The sequence below is a fragment of the Lissotriton helveticus genome, chromosome 11, assembly GCF_964261635.1.
Source record: "Lissotriton helveticus chromosome 11, aLisHel1.1, whole genome shotgun sequence".
Classification (NCBI taxonomy): domain Eukaryota; kingdom Metazoa; phylum Chordata; class Amphibia; order Caudata; family Salamandridae; genus Lissotriton; species Lissotriton helveticus.
The window spans coordinates 1,034,668,273-1,034,695,233 of NC_136072.1; the positions used below are offsets into that span (position 1 = coordinate 1,034,668,273).

Genomic DNA, 26,961 nt, shown 5'->3' on the forward strand with positions numbered 1-26,961 from the left:
GCACCATTTCACATTATTCCAAGCACTCTGCCTTCAGGATTGTTAAGGCCTGCCATAGGAGTGACTGATAGGAATACATGTGTCCATTTTAGGGTTAGATGTAGGTATACTATATCTAAAGCAAAGGGTGATTACACCACCTTGCCCCAGCTGTCGTGCAGCCAGTTGTGTCAGATTTGGATGGCCAGCCAGGGGTGGCATAATACATGCTGCAGTCCCTGGTAGGCCCTGGGTACACCTATGCCCTGGGTACCTAAGGTACACTGTACAGGGACTGATAAGGTGACTCAGTATCCAATTAGATATGTACCTAAGGTACATGGAATCCATTTTACAGAGAGAGCAGTAGGCCTGGGGCCCTGAATAGCAGGGTCCCAGGTCAACTAAGTCAGAAAACCAGCAAAACACCAGGCAAAAAGTTGGGGGAAACCATAGTCAGGGATCTACCTTCCTACAATCATCACCATGAATGCCTCTCTCATGCGCTTTGGAGCGCATCTGCAAGACATCACTGTTCAGACCTTTCACATAAACTATCTGGAGTTGTTGGCAGTCCAGTTGGCTCTCAAAGCATTCTTCTGCCACGTTCACCCCAAAATAGTCCTGATCAAGACATTCCAGGAGTGGACAACGACTTTGCAGACCTGCTCAGCACGATGCAGCAACAAGTCCAAGTGTAGGAACTCCTCTCAAAAATCCTGCTACCCTACTTTCAGCATTGGATTTTCCCAACATAGACCTGTTTGCAACCACTGAAACCGTAAATGCCCACGTTTCACTTACAGGGCTCCACACCTACAGTCCACGGAAAATGGATGCATTGATCAAGGACATTTGCCTACGCTTTTCCGCCTCTCCCGTTCTTTCTGTACATGATTCTGAAGCTTCTGCTTACCTCCCTTACCTTAATACTGGTGGCTCCCACATGGGCCAGACAACCTTGGTTCACAACCCCTCTCAAACTCTTTGTAGTTCCTCACGTGAAGCTCCCCAACAGGCCTGACCTCACACGACAGCCAAGTACCCTGAGACATCCCAACCCCAGGGTCGCCTGAGACATCCAAAACCCCAGACAGCTCAATCTAATTATCTGCTTCTTGGTTATCTAACGGTACCCCCTGAGTGCACGGTCATCGTCTGAAGCCTGTTGCCCCACTACTGGGGCTTGTTATGACGTGAAGTGTTAAAGGTTTGTCCACTATTGTCTACCCAAACACATTGACCCTCTGAAAACCAACAGTACAAGTACACTGTCTGCTACCTGTTGTACCTACAACACTCGGACTGGTTCGCACATCTGTTCACCTACATTTAGATGTAGTGCCAGCATACTTGCACAACAATAAGCACTTCTCTTTGATAAGAATTCTTATTATTTAATCTTTCATTGAAGTGCTCAAGAGGGCTATCCCTCCCATGATACCACAGGCCCTGCTTGGAATGTCAATGTATTCCTCACAAAACTTATATCCCGCCCCCTTTGAGCCCCTTCATTTTCGCCCTCTACATTTTTGACTTAGTGCCGTCACTTTCCTTAAGTGAGTAAGCCAGATCCAAGCTCTCACGTTAGAGGAGCTTTTTTTTAAGGTGCACACTGACAGGATAGTCCTTAGGACTAATCCAAAATTTCTCACCAAGATGATCTTTTCTTTACGCCTTCACCAGACAATATTTATTCAATTGAGTTTTATGTAGCACTAGCTAGACCTGAAGGTATCAGAGCGCTTTACAACAGTAAATGTTCACATCTGAAAGAAACACCTAGTGATAGATTGCTTACCTTAGAATTACCCCCAGGCGTCAGACTGGATCCGGAAAGTTTTCTTCAGCAGTACTTCAGCGCGTCGGTAGGTGGCGTCGTGCGGCTCCGCGTCAGTCATTGGCGTCGTGGTCACGAGATGACATCGCGGGCGCTACTCAGACGCCGCCCATGCGCACTGATATCAGTTATTTCTTTTTCCGCACCAGCAAGCACAGATCCATGAAGAGCAGGTACCCCCAGTTATTTTTTGACTGACTTTTTTAGGCCCTTTTTTAGGTCTCGCCTGAGGCAGCTCATGCTCTGCTCTGGCGAGACATTTAGTAAGTGAGATTTAAAAGTGCTACCATGCGCTTTTGCTGGCCTCAAGCTTGCGGTTACGCGTGCAGCCGCCATCTGGCTTTCCTCCGTCACGGGTCATTAAGTGCATCGCTCGCGGGCAACCTTAAAGCCCGCGATCACTTTCACTTTAGCAGCCACGTTACTTGCACGGCCGCGCGGCCAATGCTCGTTGTACTTTGTATTTACATTGTATTCAAATGGATATGTCTTCCGAAGTTTCAAAAGGCATACAATTTGTATACAATTCTCTTGTAAGCTTCCAATTTGAAAATGGTCTAGTGGCTGGTGATCATGTTTAATGTTCCCTTCTCCACTAAATATTAACCACCTAATTCATGGCGGGCACGTAAAAACGTAAAGCTTCAGAATTGATCGCATTTGAAGACATTTTCATTGGCGGGTGATGCAGCATCCACATTTTGAATTGTTGGTCGAGGTCCCAGAACACATACCTACTACCTCACCTGCACTATTCGTGACAAGAATGGAAGTTAAACCTAAAGGGTGAGGAAAAATGAGAAACAATTTTTTTAATATGGGGAGTGTTTGTGAAATTTGTTTGAAATTACATGTTTCACAAAATATAATTGTCAATGTCTCTAGTAAAAACTGCATGCAAGGATAAAGCCATCATGCAACAGCAGTGGTTGGAGGGGAGCTGCCTCTGGGCCATAGTTTGGTAAACATTTTATGCTCAAGTGACCAATCTTTAGGGGAAACAATCTGTGAAGTTGCACAACTGTTACATTTCTTGCGCTTTTGCACATTTCGATAACATCAAATTCAAATATGTGCAAAAAATGTCGTCGGCGTAATAAAGGTATGAATGTGGATGTAGCTGTTGATTTGCTTTCTAAACTGAAGATTTTAAAATCAACGGGTACATCTTCTGTCACGTGCCTTTAAGATATATTGCACTGCGTGGCAATTAAGAGTTTCATCTCTGATAAAATCTCACCAAAGACCGTAGTGAAACAGATGAACTACAGAGATACAATCAATGCACGAACTAGAGCCAAGATCTTGGGGTACCTATTTTCAAAATGTTGCCATAATGATTCCTTCTGCACTCGCATTGGAATAAATTAACTACCACAAGAAGCAAGAGGCACTGTTTTTGTATTGTTGGCATGACTCTACAATGTTGTCGACCGTATGCTGTTGCATACCATCTCGTCTGCTCTGTTATGCGCCCTCAATGTCCTCCACACCACCCACCCACCCCCCACACTGCAGGGCCCTTTGTTACGCCACTTCTTACCACAGACACTTTCTTCTTCACAAAACATTCTGGTATCCCTCTGTCTTGTGCGGTCTGGGCTCCTGCTCGGCTCCCAGCAGTGCCGAACACATGCCTGTTAATGAAGCCATGATCTCGTTCAGCCAGGTTGTTAGCCGTAGATAAGAAGCCGAAACAAAGGCGGAAACAGCAGTACTGCTCGCTCTACCGGATTGCAGGGAACTGCGGCTTTTGTGAGAAGCGAAGAACACCGGCTCTTAATTAAAGCAGCACACAATCAGGTTTCATTGCTCACCTGCATCTGGACCTCACAAGCATCGTCATCTTCCCAGGCCTTTCATGTTCAATCTTATGCAATAGTATGCCGTTTGTGTCCGTACTAGGGTCGTACTTGTTAGCTCATCCAGTATTTTGGGCTGCTGCACCTCAACTAGCATGGAGGGGCTGTGGTACGTCGGCTAGACTGCCGAAAACTGGTGCTGGAAACCAAGGTTCGAGCCTCGGGGTCGCGTCGACACCCTGTGATTCTGGGCAAATCACTTAATCTCCCTGTGCCTGAGTTTGTCCTTATGTAACGTAACCGGTGCTCATGTGAAGCGCTCCAATTCCTTTGGGTCGAGTTCGTGCTATATAAAATCTGCAACAACAGCTAGCAACTTTACATCTCGATTATTAAGCAATAGTGTATTTTGACTGTTAGCCTCTACAAAACTTCACAGTGAATGTTTTTTATTTGATTCATACCGACTAGTAGTTAATACAACAAGAATTGGCATAGCCAATAGGTCTCGCCTTTGGGACCTTATTAATGGTTATCCATGCAAAAGTTCATGTTGTTGCACCAAGGATATTGTGCTCCATAACTAAATACTTAGAAGGTCCAAAAATGAGACCTATTGGCTATGCTCTATTTTTTCGAGTCTTCGACTCCTGGTGCAGATAGGATGCCCGGTTTTAAGTCCTGCGAGGACTGTTCTCGCATGATGTCGGTGACTGATCTGCACCGAGTGTGTCTTTTCTGCCTGGGGCGCGACCTCAACCCCAAGTCGTGCTCCCCTGCGGCTCCGGCAGAGCCTGTGCCGTTGCCACCGGCCTACCCGGCGTTTCCGGGTCCGTCGGCGACTCCAGCCCTGATACAGGAGTTCCTGTAGGCCATGGCTCGCCACTTTGGGCCGTCGGCTCCCGCTGGTACGCCTTTGTGCCCCGCAGTCCCGACTGGGGATCCTCACGTTCCTTCGCCGGCGGCTCCGGCCCCAGCGCCACAGGACTCCCATGGATCCAGGCTTGGATCACGGTTGACCTCATAACGCCTCCACCGACGTCAACCCCACCAGCACCACTTCCGACGTCACCCGCTCCTCGGGACGACGTCGCCCCCGGTGTAGACCCGAAGGGGACGCGGTGTCGGTCGATGCAGTTCTCAACGTTGATCAGGGATTTTTATCCCCATGTCCTTGCTTCTTATTTTAGGCCTGTGAAACGGCCTGAGGAGAAAGGGGAGGACTGGGAGTGGCGGTGGACCCTCTCACAGCGGATTGCGAGAATGATCAGGACTGGGCATAGGAGTTGGGGGAAGCCAGTGGTCTAAATACCTCACCAGACCTTGGCATGCCGTCTCCTCCTACCATGGCTATGGAGGACGGCGCTAGTTATGCTGTGGTGTTGCGTAGGGTGGCCGAGGCATTACACCTCGTGCTCCCTACTGTGGCTGTCAGGACTAACCTCCTGACAGAAGTGCTTCAGCAGTGGCTACTTCTGCGGAGCCGTTGCTCCCCTTCAACAAAGCACTTTCTGTTGTTCTTTTTTGGCACCTGGTCCAGGCCCACCACAGGGGTTCCTGTGGATAGGAACGTGGCCCGACGCCATCGCCCGGCTCCAGGTGACCCTATGTTCGAGGCATGTGGGCTGCTGAATTCATATCAGTGCATAGATCGCCGCCTAGTGTTGGGTCCGGATGATTGCACCTTGTTTTCATGGAAGAGTCTTTGAAGTATCACGAGATCGGTGACTCCTCCCCTGGACTACAGTGCGCATGGGCATCTTCTCCATCCTCAGATTGTTTTTTTCCGCCATTGGGTTCGGATGTTAGTCCTCCACTCCAACTTCGGAACCAAAACTAAACTTCATTAAAAGGCCAAAAGGCCTACGGCTTCGACGGTATTGTTGTCGGTCGGTACTTCTTGACTCGACCAAACTTTCCATCTTGATCCGGTGGTCGACGCGGGCCATTGGGACTTTCGACGCCACGTGGGCCTGCCATCGATGGAAAGGAGTCAGTTCAAAAGGTGCCCACAATGCCACTCCAAATTCCCGCACACTGACAAACAGACAGTATGCAACAAGTGCTTGTCACCAGAGCACAACGAAGAAGGCCATCGAGCCGAAGAAAAGCCTCGAGCCAAGCGAGTCGTCCATCCAAAAGGAACACACAACCCTAAGAAGGCCGTCAATCCTAAAAAAAGTGGAGATCCACAAAAACACGATCACACTACAAAACCCGTCAAACCGAAAAAAGTAATCGAGTCGACAAAAGTCATTGAGCCTAAGAAAGCTGTCAAGCATAAAAAGCGTATCGTACCAAAAGCTCCAGTCGATCCGAAACAAGTCGTAGACCCAAAGACAGACGGCGAGCCGAAAAAGCCGGCTAAACCGACAAAAAAATGTCGAACCGAAAAAGGTTACCGACCCAAAAGCAACGGTCGAGCCGAAAAAGACTCTACAACCGAAGGCCCTCGAGCCAAAAAGTCAAAAACAAGTCAGTAAGCCAAAAACATCGGCGCCAAAGACACAGACAGTGGAAGAAGAACTCTTCCATCCCTATCTGGAATCAGAGGAACAATCTAAACTGTATATAAACCCTGAGACTGGCAAACTTACAGTTTATTACAGGAAAAAGAGACCATTGGACGCAGACACTCCTTCCCCTGTTCCTCCGAAGAAAAAGGACTTTGGGACTTCTCCCTCTAGGCCCTTTACTCCTCCGCCTTTCTATCCCAATATGCCTTTTGTGCCCCACCCCCCTACACATTCTGACTATAATGATGAGGATAACATGGGGGAAGATCCTCAAGATGACTTTAATCAACCAGAGGATCCACATCCACAGGATGACACATGGGAGGATCAAAATGATCCATACGACACACAACCCATCCCCGATGCCTCCCCATACCCTACAAAGCCGTCGCCTACCAACGACACCATTGTCTTTAACCAACTGCTAGATAGGGCAGCAAAATACCACATGGTCGACATGCACACTGACCCAATAGAAGAAGATTTTCTATTTGACACTTTTCCCACCTCTGAGAAAAATGTCAGGACACTTCCTATGCTAAAAGGGGTACTAAAATACCCGCCAGATATATTCAAAGATCCAGCCAGAGCACGTGTACTCAATCCCAGGATTGAAAAAAAATATATAAAGCGCCCCCTACAGACCCTGCCTATATTAAAGGCCAGTTGCCTCTAGACCCACTGGTAGTAGCAAACGCTCGCAAAAGAGCAAACTACAGGAGATGCTCCACCTCCTGACAAGGAGTCTAAAATATTGGAAGCCTCAGGCAAGATAGTGGCCTAACAGGCTTCTAATTCATGGAGAATCGCAAACACACAGGCTCTACTAGCTCGCTACGATAGAGCACATTATGACCAGCTTGAGGGTTTAATGCAACACCTGCCAGAACCTTACAAAGCTCAGGCTAATGACCTCATTCAAGAAGGCAAATTTATCACCAATGCCTCCATTAAATGTGCGCTTGACGCAGCCGACACAGCAGCCATGTCAATTAATACCAGCGTATTACTACGCAGACACGCTTGGCTACGCATCTCAGGTTTTAAAAATGAGGTGCAATCCACCATCCTCAACCAACCAGTTAATCAAGACTTCCTGTTTGGCCCTGCAGTAGACACCATTTTAGATAAAATGATAAAAGATACAGAAACTGCTAAATCAATGGGCGCACTGCACTTTCAACAACAGAGGTTCCTTTCGTCGCTCCTCCTACAGAGGCACTGCATGAGGCAACACTTTACAGACTTCCTCTACATATAAAAGCAACACCCAAAGTTACTTTAACAAAGGCTCTAGCAGGGGAGGTTATAGGGGTAATAATAACAGGGGCAGAGGACGTGGCGGCAATAACACCTGAGCCTCCACTGCCACCAAACAGTGACTTCATCACACTCCCTTATAACACCAGTCGGAGGCAGAGTCAAACAATTCCCACCAGTCTGGAACGCAATTACCACAGACAGGTGGGTGAGATAAACTATCCAGTATGGTTATTGCCTGGAACTCACTTCTACTCCACCCAACATACCACCCAAACACCGTCCTATGTCCAAGGAACACATCACCCTGTTACAACAAGAGGTACAATCCATGCTAGAAAAGGGGGTCATAGAGCCAGTCCCTATTCAACAACAAGGGACAGGAGTATACTCGCTATACTTCCTTATCCCCAAAAAGGAAGGGTCCCTCAGACCAATATTGGACCTCGTACCGCTAAACCAATACATACTCTCGGAGCACTTCCACATGATCACTCTACAACAAGTACTCTCGTTACTCCAGCAAGGCGACTACCTAGCAACATTAGACCTCAAGGACGCATATTTTCACATACCTAAACATCCAGCTCACAGGAAATACCTCAGGTTCACAATAGAAGGTCAACATTATCAGTTCAAGGTTCTCCCCTTCGGGGTAACCACAGCCCCAAGAGTAGTCACAAAATGTCTAGCGGTAGTAACTGCACACCTCAGAAGGCAACACATCCACGTGTTTCCATACCTGCACGATTGGCTCATAAAAGCAAACTTGTACACGCAGTGTGCAAGCCATACATCTCAGACACTCCAGCTGTTACACAGCCTGGGTTTTTCCATAAACTACCCAAAATCGCATTTACAACCCTCCCACATACAGCAATATCTGGGAGCTACAATGGACACCTCAGTAGCAAAGGCATACCCAAATTCAGCCAGGATAGCCAACATGCAAATTCTCCTTCAAAGATTTCAGCCACAACACTCTTTGCCAGCTCGAGTGTTCATGCAGCTCATAGGCATGATGGCCTCCTGCATAGTCATTGTCCCTCATGCCAGACTTCAAATGCGTCCACTGTAAGAATGCCTAGCACGGCAGTGGAATCAAGCTCAAGGACAACTGAAAGACCTAGTGTTGGTAGACAGTCGCGCTTACAACTCTCTGCAGTGGTGGAACCCACAAAACCTTTCCAAGGGGCGACTGTTCCAAGACCCGGTTCCACAACTAGTACTAACAGCGGACGTTTCACTGACAAGCTGGGGAGCCCACTTACTTCAATACACAGTCCAAGGGCTCTGGACAGTAAAACATAAGAAACTGCATATCAACCACTTGGAGTTGCTAGCAATAATTCTGGCACTAAAAGCATTCCAAAAATACGTGTACAACAAGGCTGTGTTGATCCGGATGGACAACATGACAGCCATGTACTACATCCAGAAACAAGGAGGGACACACTCTCCACAGCTGTCCCACTTAGCACAGAGCATATGGAGGTGGACAATTCCAAGAAACATTTTTCTCCTAGCAGAACACCTGCCAGGGAAAGACAATCAAGTAGCAGATCTGCTAAGCAGACACAGCCAACAGCTACACGAATGAGAGATTCACCCCCAAGTTCTCCAACCATTTTTCCAGGAATGGGGGGCACCCAGAAATAGATCTGTTTGCCACAAATGAAAACTCAAAATGCCAGTACTTTGCCGCCAGGTTCCCACATCCGTTGTCACAGGGCCATGCGATATGGATGAACTGGTCAGGTAGATTTGCGTACGCTTTTCCGCCAACTCCACTGATTCCGCTGGTGGCCCGCAAACTACGTCAGCAGTCAATCACAATGATCCTGGTTGCTTCCACATGGGCAAGACAGCCATGGTACACAACGCTCCTGGAACTCTCAGTAGTTCCCCATCAAAAACTGCGCCTCTCGCCCCATCTTTTAACTCAGAACCATGGAGAAATCCAACATCCAGATCCCAATCAGATGAACCTAGCGATCTGGCTCCTGAGGTCTTAGAGTTCGGATACCTTAGCTTACCTCCTGATTGCATGAACATTATCAAGGAGGCAAGAAGGCCAACTACTAGAGCATGTTATGCAGCTAAATGGAAAAGATTTGTAATCTATTGCAACAATAACCAAACCAATCCATTGGATGCTTCCATCCAAAATATTATCTGTTACCTTTTGCATCTTCAAAGATGCAATCTAGCATACTCTTCTATAAGGCTACATCTTGCTGCTATAGCAGCATATCTCCAAAACAGGCAACACCTTTCCCTGTTTAGGGTACCACCAATCAAGGCTTTTATGGAGGGTCTTAAAAGGATAATCCCTCCAAAACACCCACCTTATCCAGTCTGGAACTTAAATTTGGTACTTATCAGACTTATGGGTCCTCCTTTCGAACCACTCCACTCATGTGAATTGCAATTTCTAACATGGAAGGTGGCATTCTTGATTGCCATTACCTCCCTCAGGCGAGTAAGTGAGCTTCAAGTACTAACAATTCAAGAACCCTTCATGCAAGTACATGCAAATAGGGTAGTACTTAGGACAAACCCTAAGTTTATGCCAAAAGTCATATCCACTTTTCATATCAATCAATCAATAGAACTGCCAGTTTTCTTCCAAAACCCACAGTCAGTAGCCGAAAGAGCCCTACACCCACTAGATGTAAAAAGAGCTCTGCTATGTTATGTTGACAGGACTAAATCATTTCGGAAAACAAAGCAACTGTTTGTTGCTTTTTCACCGCAACATAAAGGTAATCCCATTTCAAAATCAGGAATAGCCAGATGGGTAGTTAAATGCATTCAGATATGCTATCAAAAAGCTAAACGCACTCTAACAGTTCCCCCAAGAGCACACTCTACGCGCAAAATGGGGGCATCCATGGCTTTCTTAGGGAATATTCCCCTTGAAGACATATGTAGGGCAGCAACATGGTCTACCATACACACTTTCACTAAACACTATTGTGTAGACGTGCAATCAAAGCAGCAAGCTGCTGTAGGCCAGGCTGTCCTTAAAACCCTTTTTCAGACTGCTGCAGCTGGTACAGGTGACCACCGCTAAAGGAGACACTGCTATACAGTCTATGGACAGATATGAATTCAGCAGCCCACATGCCTCGAACGGAATATGCTACTTACCAGTATGCATCTGTTCTTGGCATGTAGGGCTGCTGACATTCATATCGTCCACCCTCCTCCCCGGTGCCTGTTGCAGCTGCAGCTTTCTCTCTTGCAATATTATCTTTTGCATGGCCATCTCTTACTTTGCTATACTCCATCTCTGCCACAATGGCGAACAACAATCTGAGGATGGAGAAGATGCCCATGCGCACTGTAGTCCAGGGGAGGAGTCGCCTATCTCGTGATACTTCGAAGTCTCTTCCAGGACAACAAGGTGCAATCATCCGGACCCAACACTAGGCGGCGATCTATGCACAGATATGAATGTCAGCAGCCCTACATGCCAAGAACAGATGCATACTGGTAAGTAGCATATTCCTTTCCTTTCCCAACACCCTACCCCCGAGAAGGTGGTTGTCCAAGCCTCTGCTTCCCCAACCGCATTCACTTCTGCACCACCGGATAGGGAATCCAAGAAACTGGATCAATTCGGAAAGAAAATGTTCTCTTCCGCCAGTTCTGTGCTGCGGTCCGTGAACACCGCCTGCCTCTTGGGCCATTATTCCCACTCTCTGTGGGATAGGGTGGCGAATGTGCTGCCTTAGTGTCCGGAGGAGGCCCGGACAGCTCTCTCCCAGGCTATTGCAGAGGGGAGAGATGCTGCTAAGTTCATGATACGTTGTGGCCTTGACACCGTCGACTCACTGGGCAGATCGATTGCGATGACCGTGGCGGTTCGATGCCACGCCTGGTTGAGGACAACTGGATTTTCGGGGGATGTACAAAACACACTTATGGACATGCCCTATGATTGCCGTCGCCTCTTCTGCAACAAAGCAGACAATGTGTTGGAGCGGTTTAAGGACTCAAGGGCTATGGCCAAGTTCTTGGGGCTGTCTGCAGCCCGCCCTCCTCCGCCTTCCGTTTACGCTACTTTCGTGGCACCGGAAGGGGCGCCCCACAGCGTTCGCAACAGAGCCACAAGCCTGCGCAGCAACAATCTCAGCGCGGACGTGGGTTCTGCCGCGGCAGACCAAGAGGCCAGCAGACTGTTCAGTCCACCTCCACCCTAGCTACTTTGCCTCCAAACCTTCCTAGTCCGATCTTTCAGGCCCACTATACGCCAGTGGGCGGCAGGCTTCGCCATCACCTCCCCCACTGGTGCACCATCACATCGGACAGGTGAGTTTTAGAGATAGTCCGGTGGGGCTACTCCTTCCCCTTCGAGGCTACCCCTCCAGCCATGCCACCTCGGTACCACCGCATGTCGGGGGGTCAATTGGTGCTTCTTCAGCAGGAAGTTTCAGCCCTCTTGGCCAAGGGGGCCATCAAGCGCGTTCCGACGCCAGAAGTAGGCCATGGTTGCTATTCCCACTACTTTCTGGTGCCCAAGAAGGACAAGGGCCTGCGTCCTATCTTAGACCTCTGGAACGTCAATTGCTTCCCTTGCAAAGAGAAGTTCAAGATGCTCACTCTGGCTCAGATCTTGTCTGCTCTCGATCCACAAGACTGGATGGTAGCACTGGACTTGCAGGATGCTTATTTCCTCATCCCAGTCCTGCGGGCCCAATGGTGTTACCTGCAATTTGCGGTGGGCCACAAGCATTTTCTGTTCACCATGCTTCCTTTTGACCGTACCAGCACCCCTCGGGTGTTCACCAAAGTCATGGCGATGGTCGCAGCTCATCTGCGCAGATCAGGGGTTTCAGTCTTCACCTATTTCGACGACTGGTTGTTAAAAGCCGACTTGCCCCAGGCCGTCGTCTCCCACTTCCAGACTACGGCCGACCTCCTGCATTCGCTAGGGCTCCATCAACGTGCCGATGTCGCACCTGGTTCTCTCTCAGAAGCTCCTCTTTTTCAGAGCGGTTCTGGACACAGCGCAGTTTCGGGTTTATCCTCCCGAACAGAGAGTCCGGGATATTCGGGCTCTGATTCCGATCTTTCAGCCTTTGTCCCGGGTTTCAGTCTGAGTGACTCTGAGGCTTCTGGGCCTCATGGCCTCCTGTATCCTGCTGATCGATCATGCCAGATGGCATATGCGGGCTCTGCAGTGGGTCCTGAAGTTCCAGTGGGCGCAGCATCAGGGGAACCTGTCCGATCACATCCAGATCCCGGAGGGCACTGCACGACAGACAGTTGCAGTGGTGGCTCACGAACCGGCAATTGGTTGACGGCAGATCCCTCTCCCTTCCCCCAACCGCAGCTTACAATGGTGACGGATGCATCCCTACTGGGATGGGGCGGCCATATGGGAGAGGCGGAGATCAGAGGCCTCTGGTCTCCGGCAGAGTCCAAGCTCCATATCAACCTTCTGGTGCTTCGGGCGATCCGGCTAGCACTGAAGGCATTCCTTCCCTCTGTCAATGGAAGAGTGGTGCAGGTGTTCACAGACAACACCACTGCCATGTGGTACTGCAACAAACAGGGCGGGGTGGGGTCGTGGACCCTATGTCAGGAGGCTCTGCGTCTCTGAACATGGCTGGAACATCAGGACGTTTTCCTGGTGGTTCAACACCTGGCAGGTTCCCTGAACGCCAGGGCAGACAAACTCAGCCGACGGTGCATGGTGAATCACGAATGGCGTCAGGACTTCACCCGGAAGTGGTGCAAGGTCTCTTTCAGCAGTGTGGGGAGCCTTGGTTAGATCTATTCGCCACCAAATAGAACGCTCAGTCATCAGTTCTGCACTTTAGCATTTCCGAGGCGGCACTTTCTCTGCGACACTTTTCGTCGCGAGTGGAGGTGCGGTCTTTTGTACGCCTTTCCGCCTAAACCACTCCTGTCCAGAGTGCTAAAGAAGATCAGGCCCGACCAGGCACAAGTCATCCTTGTGGCCCAAGACTGGGATCGAAGAGTATGGTATCCCAAGCTGCTCAGTATGAGCATCGATCCTCCGATCAGACTACCTCTTCGGAAGGATCTTCTGTCACAGCAGCAGGCGACGGTCCTCCACCCAAACCTGTCCAGCCTCCACCTCTTTGCGTGGAGAATGAGCGGCGGCAGTTGATTCCTATCGACTTGCCTCCTGAAATTTGGGATGTCATTCTGGCAGCCAGGCGTCCCTCCACTAAAGTGGTATATGCCTGTAGGTGGAACAAATGTGTGGCATGGTGCACAGCAAAGACTGTGGATCCCCTTTCTGCCCCTTTTTCAGAAGTAATATTGTTCCTTCTTTATTTGGCCCAGCAGGGCTCTGCTCTGAGCGTTATTAAGGGCCATCTTTCTGTTATTTCGGCCTTTCTCACTCTCCCTGATCAGCCCTCTCTTTTTTTGTCCCCTGTTGTAAATAGATTTCTCAAAGGCATTACACACCTTTTTCCTCCTATTCCTTTCGTGATGCCTCAGTGGGACTTGAACCTGGTTCTTACATACTTGTTGTGCGCTCCCTTTGAGCCGCTTCACAGCTGTCCTCTTCGTCTCTTGACCTTGAAAACTGCCTTCCTGGTGGCTCTCACCTCCGCTAGGCGAGTGAGTGAGCTCCAGGCTATTTCTTGTAAGCCTCCTTTCCTATCAGTCCATCCAGACAAGGTTGTGCTCAGGCCCCGTCCTTCCTTTTTGCTAAAAGTTGTTACAGCCTTTCACATTGAGCAGACTATTACCCTGCCCACCTTCTTTCCACCTCCTTCCAGGGAGGAAGAGAGGCACCACTATCTAGACCCAAAGCGTGCACTTCCATTTTATCTCAACCGCACACAAAAGTTCCGGGTGGATGACCAACTCTTTGTTGGATAAGTTGGCACCAAGAAAGGTCGGGCGGTACACAAGAGAACTTATCACCCGCTGGGTTGTCTTGTTATCAAAGCCTGTTACTTGTTGGCTAAAAAGGATCCTCCGGTGGGACTGAGTGCTCATTCCACCAGAGCTACTGCAGCCACTACTGCATTGAGATGTGGTCTCGCCCTGCAAGACATCTGTCAGGCAGCCATGTGGGTTTCACTGCACACGTTTACTAAGCATTATTGCCTGGATAGCCAAGTACGGAGAGACGGCTTCTTTGGCCGTTCTGTTCTCTGTGACTTTCTGGTGTGATCTTGGTTCGCAGACCCACCACCAGGGTTGGTATTGCTGGGGTATCTATTCTAAGGTAAGGAATCTATCACTGTGTGTTTCTTTCAGATGAACAAGTTACCTCCCTTAGGTAATGATATATCCGTAAGAAACATTAGTAGTGATGGATACTAATGTTTCTTACAGATATATCATTACCGAAGGCAAGTAACTTGTTCATCAAAGATTACAAGTCTATGCAGAGAACCCGAGTTAGAACTACCATTTTTCTTTCTGCATCCAAACTCAGTAGCAGAAAGGGCTCTTCACGTAGTAGATGTAAAGATGGGTCTCATGTACTACATTGATAGGGCAAAACCATTTCGTAAAACTCTACTATTTGTAGGATTCAAACCTGCTATACCAAAGCCAAAAGGCAATTCCCTGCTCCGCCAAGGCCACATTGTACATGTAAAAAAGCAGCATCAATGGCATTCTTAGGCAACATTCCTAAAGCTGAGATCTATAAATTAGCTACCTGGTCCAAACTTCACACATTCCTCAAACACTATTGTGTTGATGTCCAGGCAAGATAGCAAGCTCAAGTTGGTCAATCTGTTTTTTTTTTTTATTTTTTTTTTTTTTTAAGTTTCAAAAACCTTTATTGCCTGGTAAGAAAATGAACACAGCTGGTGGCCTACAACCTTCCAAGGGCCGGCCGCTCCATAAACTTATTTCAGTTAACACAGCGTTCCGCCAACCACCCCACAGGGCCGGCCGCAGTTAAATCCTCATGGCTATCATATCAAAGAGAGCACAAATGACTTAAGTGGATACAGCATGGTGAAGTATGCATTATTGTAGCGCTGTGGAACGCTCCACTTGTCCATAACTGTTAAACCCATAGGAACATTATCAACAATTTCTTATTGTAAGTCGTAAGCTTAGCTATCCCCAAATAAGATAACCTTGTCAACCTATATACAGAGCACAGCCAGTACAGAGAAGTCAGGTCAAGTAGCAAGCGACATCACGCCTCCCGTTCTCGCCGAATACTCAAGCCAAGTTAGACAACGAAAAACCTGTAAGGATAAGGAACCTGTCAGCACCATGCCTCATATCAATACAGTGCAGTCAATTAACTTGCCTCAGTAGTCCCATTGCTCCCACCAGTGTAGAAGGTAAGTGTGGTAAGGGCCCTCGCATCCTGTTTCAGTCAGCCTCAGATTCAGACTCCGCTCTAGCAAGCATATAAGCAGTGTATGGTCCCCAAATATCGGTAGGCCGAGAACCAGCCGGCAGTTCTTCGTGGTAACAGAGCAGTTGATCCCGGCAGTACGCCAGGTCCTTCAGCCAGTCCTGCAGGGCAGGTGCTCTCCTACCACCCCAACACACTGCAACCCTTCGTTTAGCCATTTGCAGCGACAGGCATACAAGTTTACGCGCTCCCCTCGGGACCCCTGATATCAAGCCTAGGAGACACACTCGAGGGGTACAGTCAATCTCAACCTCAGCCATAGTAGATACTGTCGCGACCACAGCAGCCCAGAATTCTCCCACCTTATTGCAACCCCAAGCCAGATGCAGAAAGTCCGCAGCCCCAAGTCCGCAACGCGTGCAATTATCGGTGTCACGAAGCCCATACCTGCACAATTGCACCGGAGTATAATAGAGTTGATGCAAATACTTATAATGTATAAGTCGAAAATTGCCATTTGCTGCATAATTACCTGTCATGGAGCAGCACTCCTCCCATTCATCGTCCGTCAATGGGCGCTGTAACACCGCGTCCCATTTACTTTTGGAGCTAGCATCCAACACACCCTCATCTCGCTGCGCAGCTCTATACAACCGGGATACCAGCTTCGTTCTGTCTTTAGCCGAGTAAAGGAGTTGCAACCCCTCCAGCACCGGAGGTTCTGCCGGAAAAGACGGATAGTGGCTCCGAAGTGCAGCTCGGAGTCGAATGTATATAAACGTAGCCATACTGGCATTGCCGCCCTTTGCCAAAAATGCCGCCAATGTGATAAAGGTGCCACCCTGGAATACATCCCCCATGAGGTGCAAGCCGGCAGATCTCAGAAGGCGAAGCGCCCCTGTGTCCCCCAGGACTGATATATGTTCATGCCACGAAAGGGGCATCGCCGGTGCATACAGGGGAAGTTTGCCAGCACGCTGTCCGAGCGTATTCCAGGCCGCAGCCGTGCTACGTACCGTATCCACGTCGTTCCGTTCATATGCCGTCTGAGAGTTTGCTATCATGGCTTGCAACGGCAGCGGCCCGGACGCCCCGGCCTCCACAGCAACGTGAGGCGTAAAGGGCGGAGCCGATATCCAGTATGTGGCAAAATGTGCTTGGGCACACAGATAATAAAGGTGCATGTCCGGAATTGAGAATCCTCCGAGCTCATATGGTTTCGTCAAAGTAGTCCAGCTCAGGCGGGGCTTCTTGCCCCCCCAGACCAAGCTTATCAGCAAAGAACGAAGCGTGGCGAAAAAATGGCTCTTGAGTGCTAACAGGGCATTTACAAATAGATACAAAAATCTCGGGAGGACTACCATCTTGATCAATGCCACTCGGTCAGCCAGAGACAGTGGTAGTCTTTTCCATCTGTCCACCTGGTCCTCGAGCTTAGAAATCGCCGTGCCATAGTTCACCCGAAGCATTTCATCTGGATCACGGTGTATCCAGATACCAAGATAGCGGACCGGGTCAGTAGCCCATTCTAAGGGGAAGTTGAGCGGGAAGTGCACTGAGCTGTCAGTAAGTGGCATAATAATCGATTTCTCCCAGTTTATGGACAGGCCCGCAAACCACTCAAAGCGAATATATTCTCGTATCAACCCCTCCAGATAAATCTCAGGCTCCCTTACATACAATACCATGTCATCCGCGTACATGGACACAGCCAGCGGTCTCTGATCGAAACACAGGGCAGATTGCGAATGCCGTTGACGCAGGATACACGCTAAAGGTTCCATAATTAGCGCAAATAACAGAGGTGAGAGCGGACAACCCTGCCTAGTTCCGCGTCTGATGGGAAAAACGTCCGAAACATGACCGTTGATCCTAACCCGGGCCACTGGGTCCGTATACAATAGCCTTACCCATTGAACAAAGACAAGAGGGACTCCCATGCGGCGTAGCACTGAGAACAAGAAATACCACGCAATCGAATCAAACGCTTTCGCCGCGTCTAAAAAAACAGCGGCGGCTGGAAGTTCCGGTTTTATCAGATGTAGGACCGCGAACAGAGCCCGCAAGTTATGGGCAGTAGACCGGGAAGGAATAAAGCCCGATTGGTCCGGCAGGACCATCACCGGAAGAAGCAAGCGCAACCGCGTCGCAAGCACTTTAGCCAATATTTTCACGTCAGTATTCATTAAGGATAACGGCCTATAAGACTCACACTGATCAGGTGGCTTGCCGGGTTTGGGCAGCGCGACTATGAGGGCCTCTCTCAACGTGTCTGGCAGACGCCCTTGCTCAAACGATTCCTCATACATTTCGGCCAGGTGCGGCAACAACTCGTCTATATACTCTTTATAGAATTCGGACGGGAGCCCATCCGTACCCGCTGCCTTCCCATTGGGTAGATCAGCGATGGCTTCCCGCAGCTCTTCAGCTGTGATGTGATGCATTAGAAAGTTTTGTTGAGCCGCAGAAAGCCAGACCAACGCCACCTCATCCAGATACTGGCCCACCTCATCCTCACTGGCTGTCGTCCTGTGGCCATACATTCCCCGATAATAATCTACAAATTGTTGAAGAATCCCCTCCGCGTCAGTCACGCTGTGATCATCTACCGTGATCCCTTGCACAGTATAATGTTTCGCCCATGGTTCCAGAATACGCTCTGCTAGTGCACGACCTGGTCGGCCCCTCTCCCCATAATGCCGAGCTCTTCGTCGTTTGGCCAAATGGCAAGCCTCCTGATCACTCAACTCGTTATATTCGTCTACCTTAGATCGAATTTCGGCCAACGTCGCATCAGAGGCAGAGGCATCATACCGGCGTTCCAGTTCCTTCAAGTCACGCTCTAGGCGCGCGAGAGAGTCGCGTAATGACTTGAGTACTCCAGCTTGCTTCCCAATACACACCCCCCTAATAGTGACCTTGAACGCCTCCCATATAGTGCATTTACTCATCTCCGGACTCACATTCTCAGCAAAGTAAAGTGCTATCGCTTCCCGCAAGTCTGTCTTAAACGCCTGATCCAACAAGGCAGTGGGGTGTAGTTTCCATGTGTAAGGCGCGGATGCATACTGCGGTATAGACAGTGTCAGTGCCACCGGAGCATGGTCCGACAGTGTACGTGGCAGATGTTCTACACCCTCTATCCATGCATTCACATCCCGCGTCACCAACCAGTAATCCAAGCGGGACCACGTGTCTCGTGCATACGTATAGCATGTGCCCTCTGTGTCCCCTGGATGTCGCAGTCTCCACGCATCCACCAGTCCCAAATCAGTCATACCATCCCGCAGCACTTTCGCAGACTTTTTCTCATGAGAGAGATGAGGAGTTTTCCTATCCACTTCGACATCTAGCACCACATTATAATCACCCCCACAGATAATGGCAGCAGGCGGCAGATCATATACCTTGTTCCACAGAACCCGAAAGAATTCCGGGTCGTCCGTATTAGGCCCGTAGATATTAACCATAGTAAACAACTTGCCACATAGCCTGCCATGCAAAAGGATATACCTCCCCTCTTTATCGACCTCCTCACGCAGACTCTCAAACTGTATACCCCTCTTGATCAGGACCATAACACCCCGAGCATAGGAGAAGTATGTCGTAGCTAGTCGGAAACCCGCCCACTGCCTGGCCACAGAGACTGCCTTTTGAGCCGTTAAGTGTGTCTCCTGAAGGAAAACAACATGAGCATTGTGACGTGTCAGATACCCCATCACTTGTCGAATCTTTTTGGGACTATTGAGGCCTCTCACATTCCAAGTTAGCCAGTTGAGTGCACTACCACTAGCCATCCCGAAAACGCATCACAGGGTTAATGAAAGCTGAGGCACTTAGCAGTGCGCAAAGTCTATGAGAAATATACTGAGTCGTGGCGCGCAAGCTGAACCTACCCATCCAACCCCGCTGCGCTAGCAACAGGGTGTACAGCATAATAAAAACTCTGACATGGCCGTGTGTGCTCATCAAACCCTCCCAACAGGGGAGGAATCCAAAACATTCCCAAAACTGACCCCCCGCCCACAACAACCCCCCTCCCACTTCAGCCACCCAATCTAGCCAAAGCCATCCCTTCCCGAACCCAAATTCTCCATCCCCCCCCCCTTCCATACAACATTTGGGGCACACCCATTGGAGAGACGCTAGGGTGCTCAGACCTCCCGTCACAACCGTAACAGGAGGGGATCAAGCCTCAAATACTTAACATCCCAATAGTGTCAGAGCGTGATGGCAACATTCCAACCAATCGAAATCACACAAAGGATATCAAGGCCAACACCCTCCAGTATTCCCGAGATATGCATCCAACCTCCAGAGCCCAACCCAAGACAACCAGGCACCCCCAAGTCCCAGGGGCAGATCATCCATCAAACCAGCATCCGAGCGTGCATAGAATCCGCCCCCAACCCCCCGCAATCATAGACGCTGAACGCAGACCCGTTATTAGAGTGTTCGCACAGTAATGAAAGATGCCCAGGCAGCTGTCACTTAGCCCCGTCTAGGGGACCCCGGAATATCCATAACACTGTTCAAAGTTCCTCATTGGCCCCCTCTTCCTCCCCATGCGTCGTGGCAGAGTCTCGCTTTTTCCGTTTAAGCTTTTTTGCGTAATCCATCGCCGCCTTCGGAGTATGAAATATTTTATTGTCAGCAGGAGCACCAATTCGAAGTCTTGCGGGATAGAGCATAGCATACGGAACCTCCTCCTTTCTCAAAAATTGTTTAACTGTGCCATACTCCTTTCTAGCCGCTTGCACAGCCGCTGTGAAATCCGGAAAAAACTCGAGCTTGTTTCCTTGGTGCTCGATGGCGCCCTTTTCCCTCGCCATACGCAAAATGGCGTCCCGGTCTCTGTAGTTCAGGAGGCGCGCGATGACAGGGCGCGGTGGAGTGCGCGGCGGCACGGCCGCCAACGACCTGTGCGCCCTCTCAACAATAAACATGGTCGATAAGTGCTCTGTCCCGAAGATATCAGTGATAAGACGCTCCATATACACCTCCATTTTCCCCACATTTGTCGATTCCGGCAGGCCTGTGACGCGGATGTTGTTGCGTCTTGAGCGGGCCTCCAAATCCTCGTTCTTAGCCCTAATGACCGCCAGTAGTTTATCCATGTCGGAGGTCTTGCACGCAATCTCCGTGAGGCCCTCTTCAGTGGCCGAGACCCTCTGCTCAACTTCCCCCATGCGGGCGTTATGTTTTTCCAGTTGAGAAGACATGTGATCAAGGCGGTGGGTCACCGCCGACATGGCGCCTTCAATAGATTGCAGCGTTTTCTGCATGGCTGCTAACGTGTCCTCTAGTTTAGGCGCCCCTCCAGTGGCCGTTTCAGATTCCGAGTCAGAGGCCGCTTTTTGTGACTGTTTGGCCAGTCTGCGCGAGTCAAAATTTATTTTCGTTTGACCTCTGTCCGGCTTGCCCATGTTTAGATGTGGTCAGCACCTCGCACCACAGGAATATAGCCGTCCAGAGAATCCCCTGAGCCCCTCAGGAATAGCAGGGTGTTAATGTCCCAGTGCCTCTTTACACACCCACCACACTTCTGGAGGAAAGCGACTCACGATGTGACAGAGCTGTGCCACAAAAAACATTCGTCCATCAGATCACCAGGCCCCTCTGCAATCAGAGCCCCGAACAGAAGCTCCCGCCCTGGGCCACGTTTTAATCGAGGTCGGGGATCTCCGGCCTGCACGCCGTGAGGTTGCTGGTCAGAAAATGGCAGCTCGGTGAAGGCAAGGACCCCAGGATTCTCCCCGGACACCACAGGCCGTCTGCCGTATTCCGTCCAGTCACTCCGCCCGTCCCCCCCGTCCCGACCACAGCTCGCAGAGCAAGGGCGCGCGCTAGGCCCACAACCACCTCCGCGGTCCCAGGCCGCGCCCGATCCCAGCCCCACTCACCGCAGCCGGAGCCGAGAGCGTCCGGACGCCGCCCGCACCTCCACTCTTGATTTAGCTGCCGGCCGCTGGAACTCAGCCGTCCCCCGGGGCACCGCTCGCGGCTCCTCCCAAGCGGCCTCCGATGTTCTCCCGGTACTTGTCCGCCAGCTGATGTCGCCGTCTGCGGGCCAGGGCTCACCGCAGGATGCGCCAGCCAATCCGCACGTCCCCGGAGTCGCCTCCGCTGGGCTCCGTCACCAGGGGAGAGCCGGGCACGGCCTCACGAGGATATCTCTTCCACTCTGCAGGCCCGCCACGGGCCCCAGGATATCGATCGATCCTCGGGGCTCAGAAGCTCCGCAACCGCCACAGAGCTCTGGGTGAGCTGGGGATAGCCAGCCGCCTCAGCTGGGCCGTTTAGGCTGCAGGATGCGCAGGATTAATGTAGGATTTTTGCTCGATCCGACGGAGCCTCACTAAAGTGTGGCCATCTTGTCTCGCGCCCTCTAGCGCCCCCCTAAGTTGGTCAATCTGTTTTGCTACTCCTTTCCAATTTTCTGCAACATCCTCTAGCTAGTCACTGCCTTTTAGGGGGAACTGCTTAACATTCTATGCACAGCATGTGCATCTACAGCTACATAGGCCCAAACAGAAAATGGACCGTACCCTATAAGCATTTGTTCGTGGCACGTAGTGCAGTAGATTCAAATGCCCCGCCGTCCTCCCTGGGTGCCCCTGGTTGTTGCAGATAGCTTTTTCCATTTTTAACTGTTCTTTGCTATTGCATGGATATCTTTATGCATTCTCATGCTCTATCTCCATCATCATCCGCTATGTGGAAAAACAGTCTAACCATGGAGTCGATACCCTTGCATAGTGCCATCTAAGGTAGGAGTCACTATACCTCGTGACTCACAAGACTTTGAACTAAAATAAGTTCTTCACATCCAAGTCCAACACTACATAGCAGGAGTAGGCACCGCATACAGCATGTGAATCTACAGCACTGCATGCCATGAACAGATGCCTACAGTGTAAGTAAAGTTTTCCTTCCTTCTCACACTTGGACCTTCCTCCAAATTTGTGTGCCTTTATTAATTCATCAGCAGGTCGTACGCTGCTGTTGCTTATATGCAATTTTGTTATTCTTTCAGTCCCTATGCGTTCTTTCCTCCACTACTCTCTTCAACCATTTCTTATTCGTCTACCAGTACCTCCTTTGTGGATAATTCGCGCCTCCATGACTTCCTCTCTCTGCTGTCATCAGTGTATCTTAACCGACTGTTCCTCATTCACATATGTTTATTGACCTCTACTACTAAGAGGTTGGGAAGCTGAGTAAGAACAGGCTTGTGTGCTGGTTACCAATACACCCCATAAATGTTTGAATAAAAAAGTACACTCTTGTCATTCAAAACATCGTGAAAAACACCAGCTTGTGCTTTAATACATAACTTGTTCGTCTTGAATGGTGTTTCTTGAAGTAGAATCCATTGTTATTCATTCAAACATGTTCAGATTTGTTCTTTTGTTTCTCTTTAATAAACTAGTTTCCACTGGCTCACTTGCTCAACAATATGCCCATGCTAATGCTACTCTTCATCAGCATCCTCCTCATCCCCAGCCTTCAGCTACACCAACGGGACAGCAGCAGTCACAACATGGTGGTAGTCACCCTGCCCCTAGCCCGGTGCAGGTAAAATACTGTTATTGGTTTCTTCTAATGTACAGATAAATATGAAGTGTATGAGTAAAAATATATACATGTGTTCTAGATAGCGGACGATAGAGGAAGGCAGGGTAGTTTGTGACACCATAACCCTTAGCTAGTTTTATTGGACATTACTACGTGACCAGTTTCGTACCTTTTATATTTTGATGTATTTTCATGCAGTTTTTGTGAAAAAGAATTCCCCATCTTAAAACAGATTTTGTCAATTTTATTTTTTATTTTTTTCAATTAATTATTGTTAGTTGGGGGAGAAGAATAATTCTCAGTTGTGTTGAATGTGCAGCTTGCTTTAGACATGTTTCCTGTGCTAAGAACCACTTTGTGCCTGTATAAGGAAGATAAGTTTGAAGCTCTGTCTGCACACATCAGCTAATAAATGGCTCTAATTGCAATGAGAATGTTAATATTTTGTTTATCTTTTGTGAAGAGGATGCTTCTAAACCAAGCATAGTGAAATTGCCTTGGGTGGGACCGGCATTATCTAACTTCACTGTCATGCCATGGGGCTTATAGGTGAAGCGAAAGAAAGCAAACTCCGATTAGGCCTCCAATTAAATGAAATCCATAATTCACTGAAATTATGTCATACCCATACATTTTGAAAATAATGTTTGTGTATAACATGCTTGTGACATGGGTTTTGATTAAACTGCTCATAAAATGTAAAATCGGTCAAAAATAAGAAATATACATATATTTCTCCAGTATTGCATCTTTTATAGATTCGCATTCTTGAATCCTCATGCTCAGAGGCTGCCTTCTTCTGGAGCCATAAAAGCAAACCACCCTCTCTTTCTTTAAGGTTTTTTACAGAAAAAGTACGGCAGTACTTGCATTCTTAGGGTTTATGGAGCGAATAGAGATTATACATACATTCCTAATGATGATCCTCAGAGACAAGTCTGCTTTTTCCACAAGTCTTGCAGGGCTTAAAAAGCCCTTTTTAAGACTTTCATTTGAGAAACAGTCTCCAACTGCACCTCGGATGCTGATATGGAAGAAGGGAAGGGCAGTAGTAAAGTAGTTTATTGTATTAAGCAATGATTACAATAAAATATGCATCCTTGTATATAGCATATATATATATATTAAGAATTTCAACTGTGGCACCATTTCCTTTAAAAATTGGATTCCATCTCCATCCTGACTCCCATACTGTAATATATAATCAATCTAAATCTTAGGAATTTCTTTTTTACATGGCCCGGCAAGCGTAGCCTTAGATAATCTTCACTCTGTGCACTATACAATATAGTTCACAGTACTCATTACCAGGGATGCATACAGTAGATATGAAATCAGTTTCATGTGTAGCGCGTTGAGTGATGGAATATTGCTTTTCCTCCAAACATATTCATGATGCTGATATGAGATGACGCTCAACATTCTATGATTCTGGTCAAATTACTTAATCTCCCCGTGCCTAACAAAAACCATTTTTTTAAATGTGTCCTTGTGTAACGTTACTGGTGCTCATGTAATGTGCTCTGATACCTTTTGCCTTCGGCACAAGTTTGCGCTATATGAAACTCCGGGGGGAAAAAGATGAAGTATTATCTGGAAGCTGGAGGTCAAAAGGGTAACTGAGAAACACTGTGGAGTACTCAGGGAGACTCCCTAACACGTTGTATCGTACGAAATCTGAGGTATGGTGGATCTGCAGGAGATGAGTACTCCAGGGCCTCTGCTCTGATTGGCTGAAGTTTGGATGTTTTTAAAAAAAAAAACGTGAATGGGTTACTGAATACTATTGTTTTCAATACAGTTAATGCTAATGCTTTATCATTACTGTTACCATGGGCCTCCCACCATGACGACGGGGAAGATTCAAGCATGTGAATATATAAATAAAAAAAACAATACTAGAGAACCACAGTGTACTGGTAAGTAACTTTTTTTTAAAAATGTTATTCTCTTACCAGTTCCAAGGGATTCAATATTTTGTTAACGTGTAGAGGGATCACAACAAGGTTTGCAACTTCTTTTAAACTTTCACAACAATTCATCCTATCTTCAGTTCCTTTTCCTTTCGATGCAGCGGGGAAAAACGACTGCCATGGCTTAGGTGGACATTTTTTTTTAAACTATGCTGCTGCTTCACAAATTGAAAGTGGTGCTATTCATTTTACCCTTTCTCGTGTCACTTCTATTTTTCCTTCCCCTTACAGCTGTTTCCATCCAATTTCCTTTACTCATAATTTTATTTTTTACGCCCCCAACATTTCTAGACCATTTCCTATTTGCCACCTACCAAAACAGATAAAAACTGTTCTTCATTATTGTATAATGTGTTGTCTGCTGCATTACTGCCTTCATTTGTTTTAAGTACATTTTCTATTTTAACTCCACATTTTATTGTAACTTCTCTTTGAATCAAAACATAATTCCTTGAGCTGTGGACATTGTCACTATTCAGATTCAAACAGTGTAGCATTTACCAATAACCATTCTGCCGTGGACCCTCTCAATGTATCATCTGTCTTATGAAATCTACCTGTGGGAACTGGAGGCAGTTGAGGGTTTCTGTTTTTTTTGTTACTTGACGTTTATATAATGCACTGGATCTAGGCATACTTACAGAGAAATAGTAAAACCCATCAGCATTTTACATGTAAGACAATTGACAATTTTGAATTAAGGTGAAACTTTGATTCTGGAATGTGATACAATCTACTCTTTTGCAAAACTATATTTCATAAAGGTAGAAACAAGTGAAACTGAGAGCACGTAACTGTTAAGAAAGTGGGAAGCTGCTACAGAAATACACAATATTGTGTCGCTTTTTGTCGGTACGTTCTGTACTGTGGAACAAGAGTCTGTTTTTGAGAATTTCATTTTGTGAAATGTGCTTTCTTTTGTGAAGGTTTCTTATTTTTCACCAAGTGCTCTGCCCCCCCCGTCATTTTTCCTTTCCTATTTTCTTAGTGGCGCTGTTGGAATGTTTTTAGTATCTTTTGATTGAAGTCTTTGCCCAAGTAGTGACATGCATTTTTACATTGTCTTTTTATCGAGATTTAAACATTTTGCCCTTAGTCTGCTCTTCACCAAGGTCTTCCTCACCCAGGGAGTCAACAAATACTTATTAAACAAACGGCATTCACACAAATCCATGACTTAAAGAACATGTTGGACCTTGTTCTCGCAGTAATGAGGACTAGCCAGTCAAACACGAATAGAGCATTAGCAGTTTGTTTTATTCCAACAGTCCCATTGCTTTGAGACTAGAAGAGCATGCTGACTTTTTGATGTTCTTCAGAACATATTCCAAAAATGGCTGCCACAACCTGAAGACAAGTTCTTGTCTACCCATCAAATAAGGAGGAACGTTTTCGCAGGCAAGAATGTCCTGTCCTTTCACTGTGGAAACCCAAATTATTAAACATGAGAGAAATGGTGGGCTAAGTATGAGTTGTACTTTGGCTCTGAGTAAGTCAAAACAGCCTAGTTCTGTATCAATTAACATGTACTTTGAGGAATCCAGAGTTTACCTATAGTAGCTTGGCACAAGTAGCAAAACAAATTGCAACACTGAAACATTACAGTTATGAAATAAGCTAGATCAAATCCCCAAACAAATGTATTTGGTAAGAACACATTTTAATTAATAAACAGACACCGTGACATGAC

General features: G+C 48.0%; 1 protein-coding gene across 19 annotated transcripts in view; it reads left to right on the forward strand.

Annotated features, from left to right (window-relative positions):
* ATXN2 (ataxin 2) overlaps positions 1-26,961 on the forward strand; it is a 1,876,777-nt gene that overhangs the window by 1,631,496 nt on the left and 218,320 nt on the right. For all 19 annotated transcript variants that reach the window (XM_078667457.1, XM_078667461.1, XM_078667458.1 and 16 more), the window contains one exon: positions 23,153-23,298. In XM_078667457.1, coding sequence (XP_078523583.1) covers positions 23,153-23,298 — 146 coding nt within the window. The remainder of the gene's footprint in view (positions 1-23,152; positions 23,299-26,961) is intronic.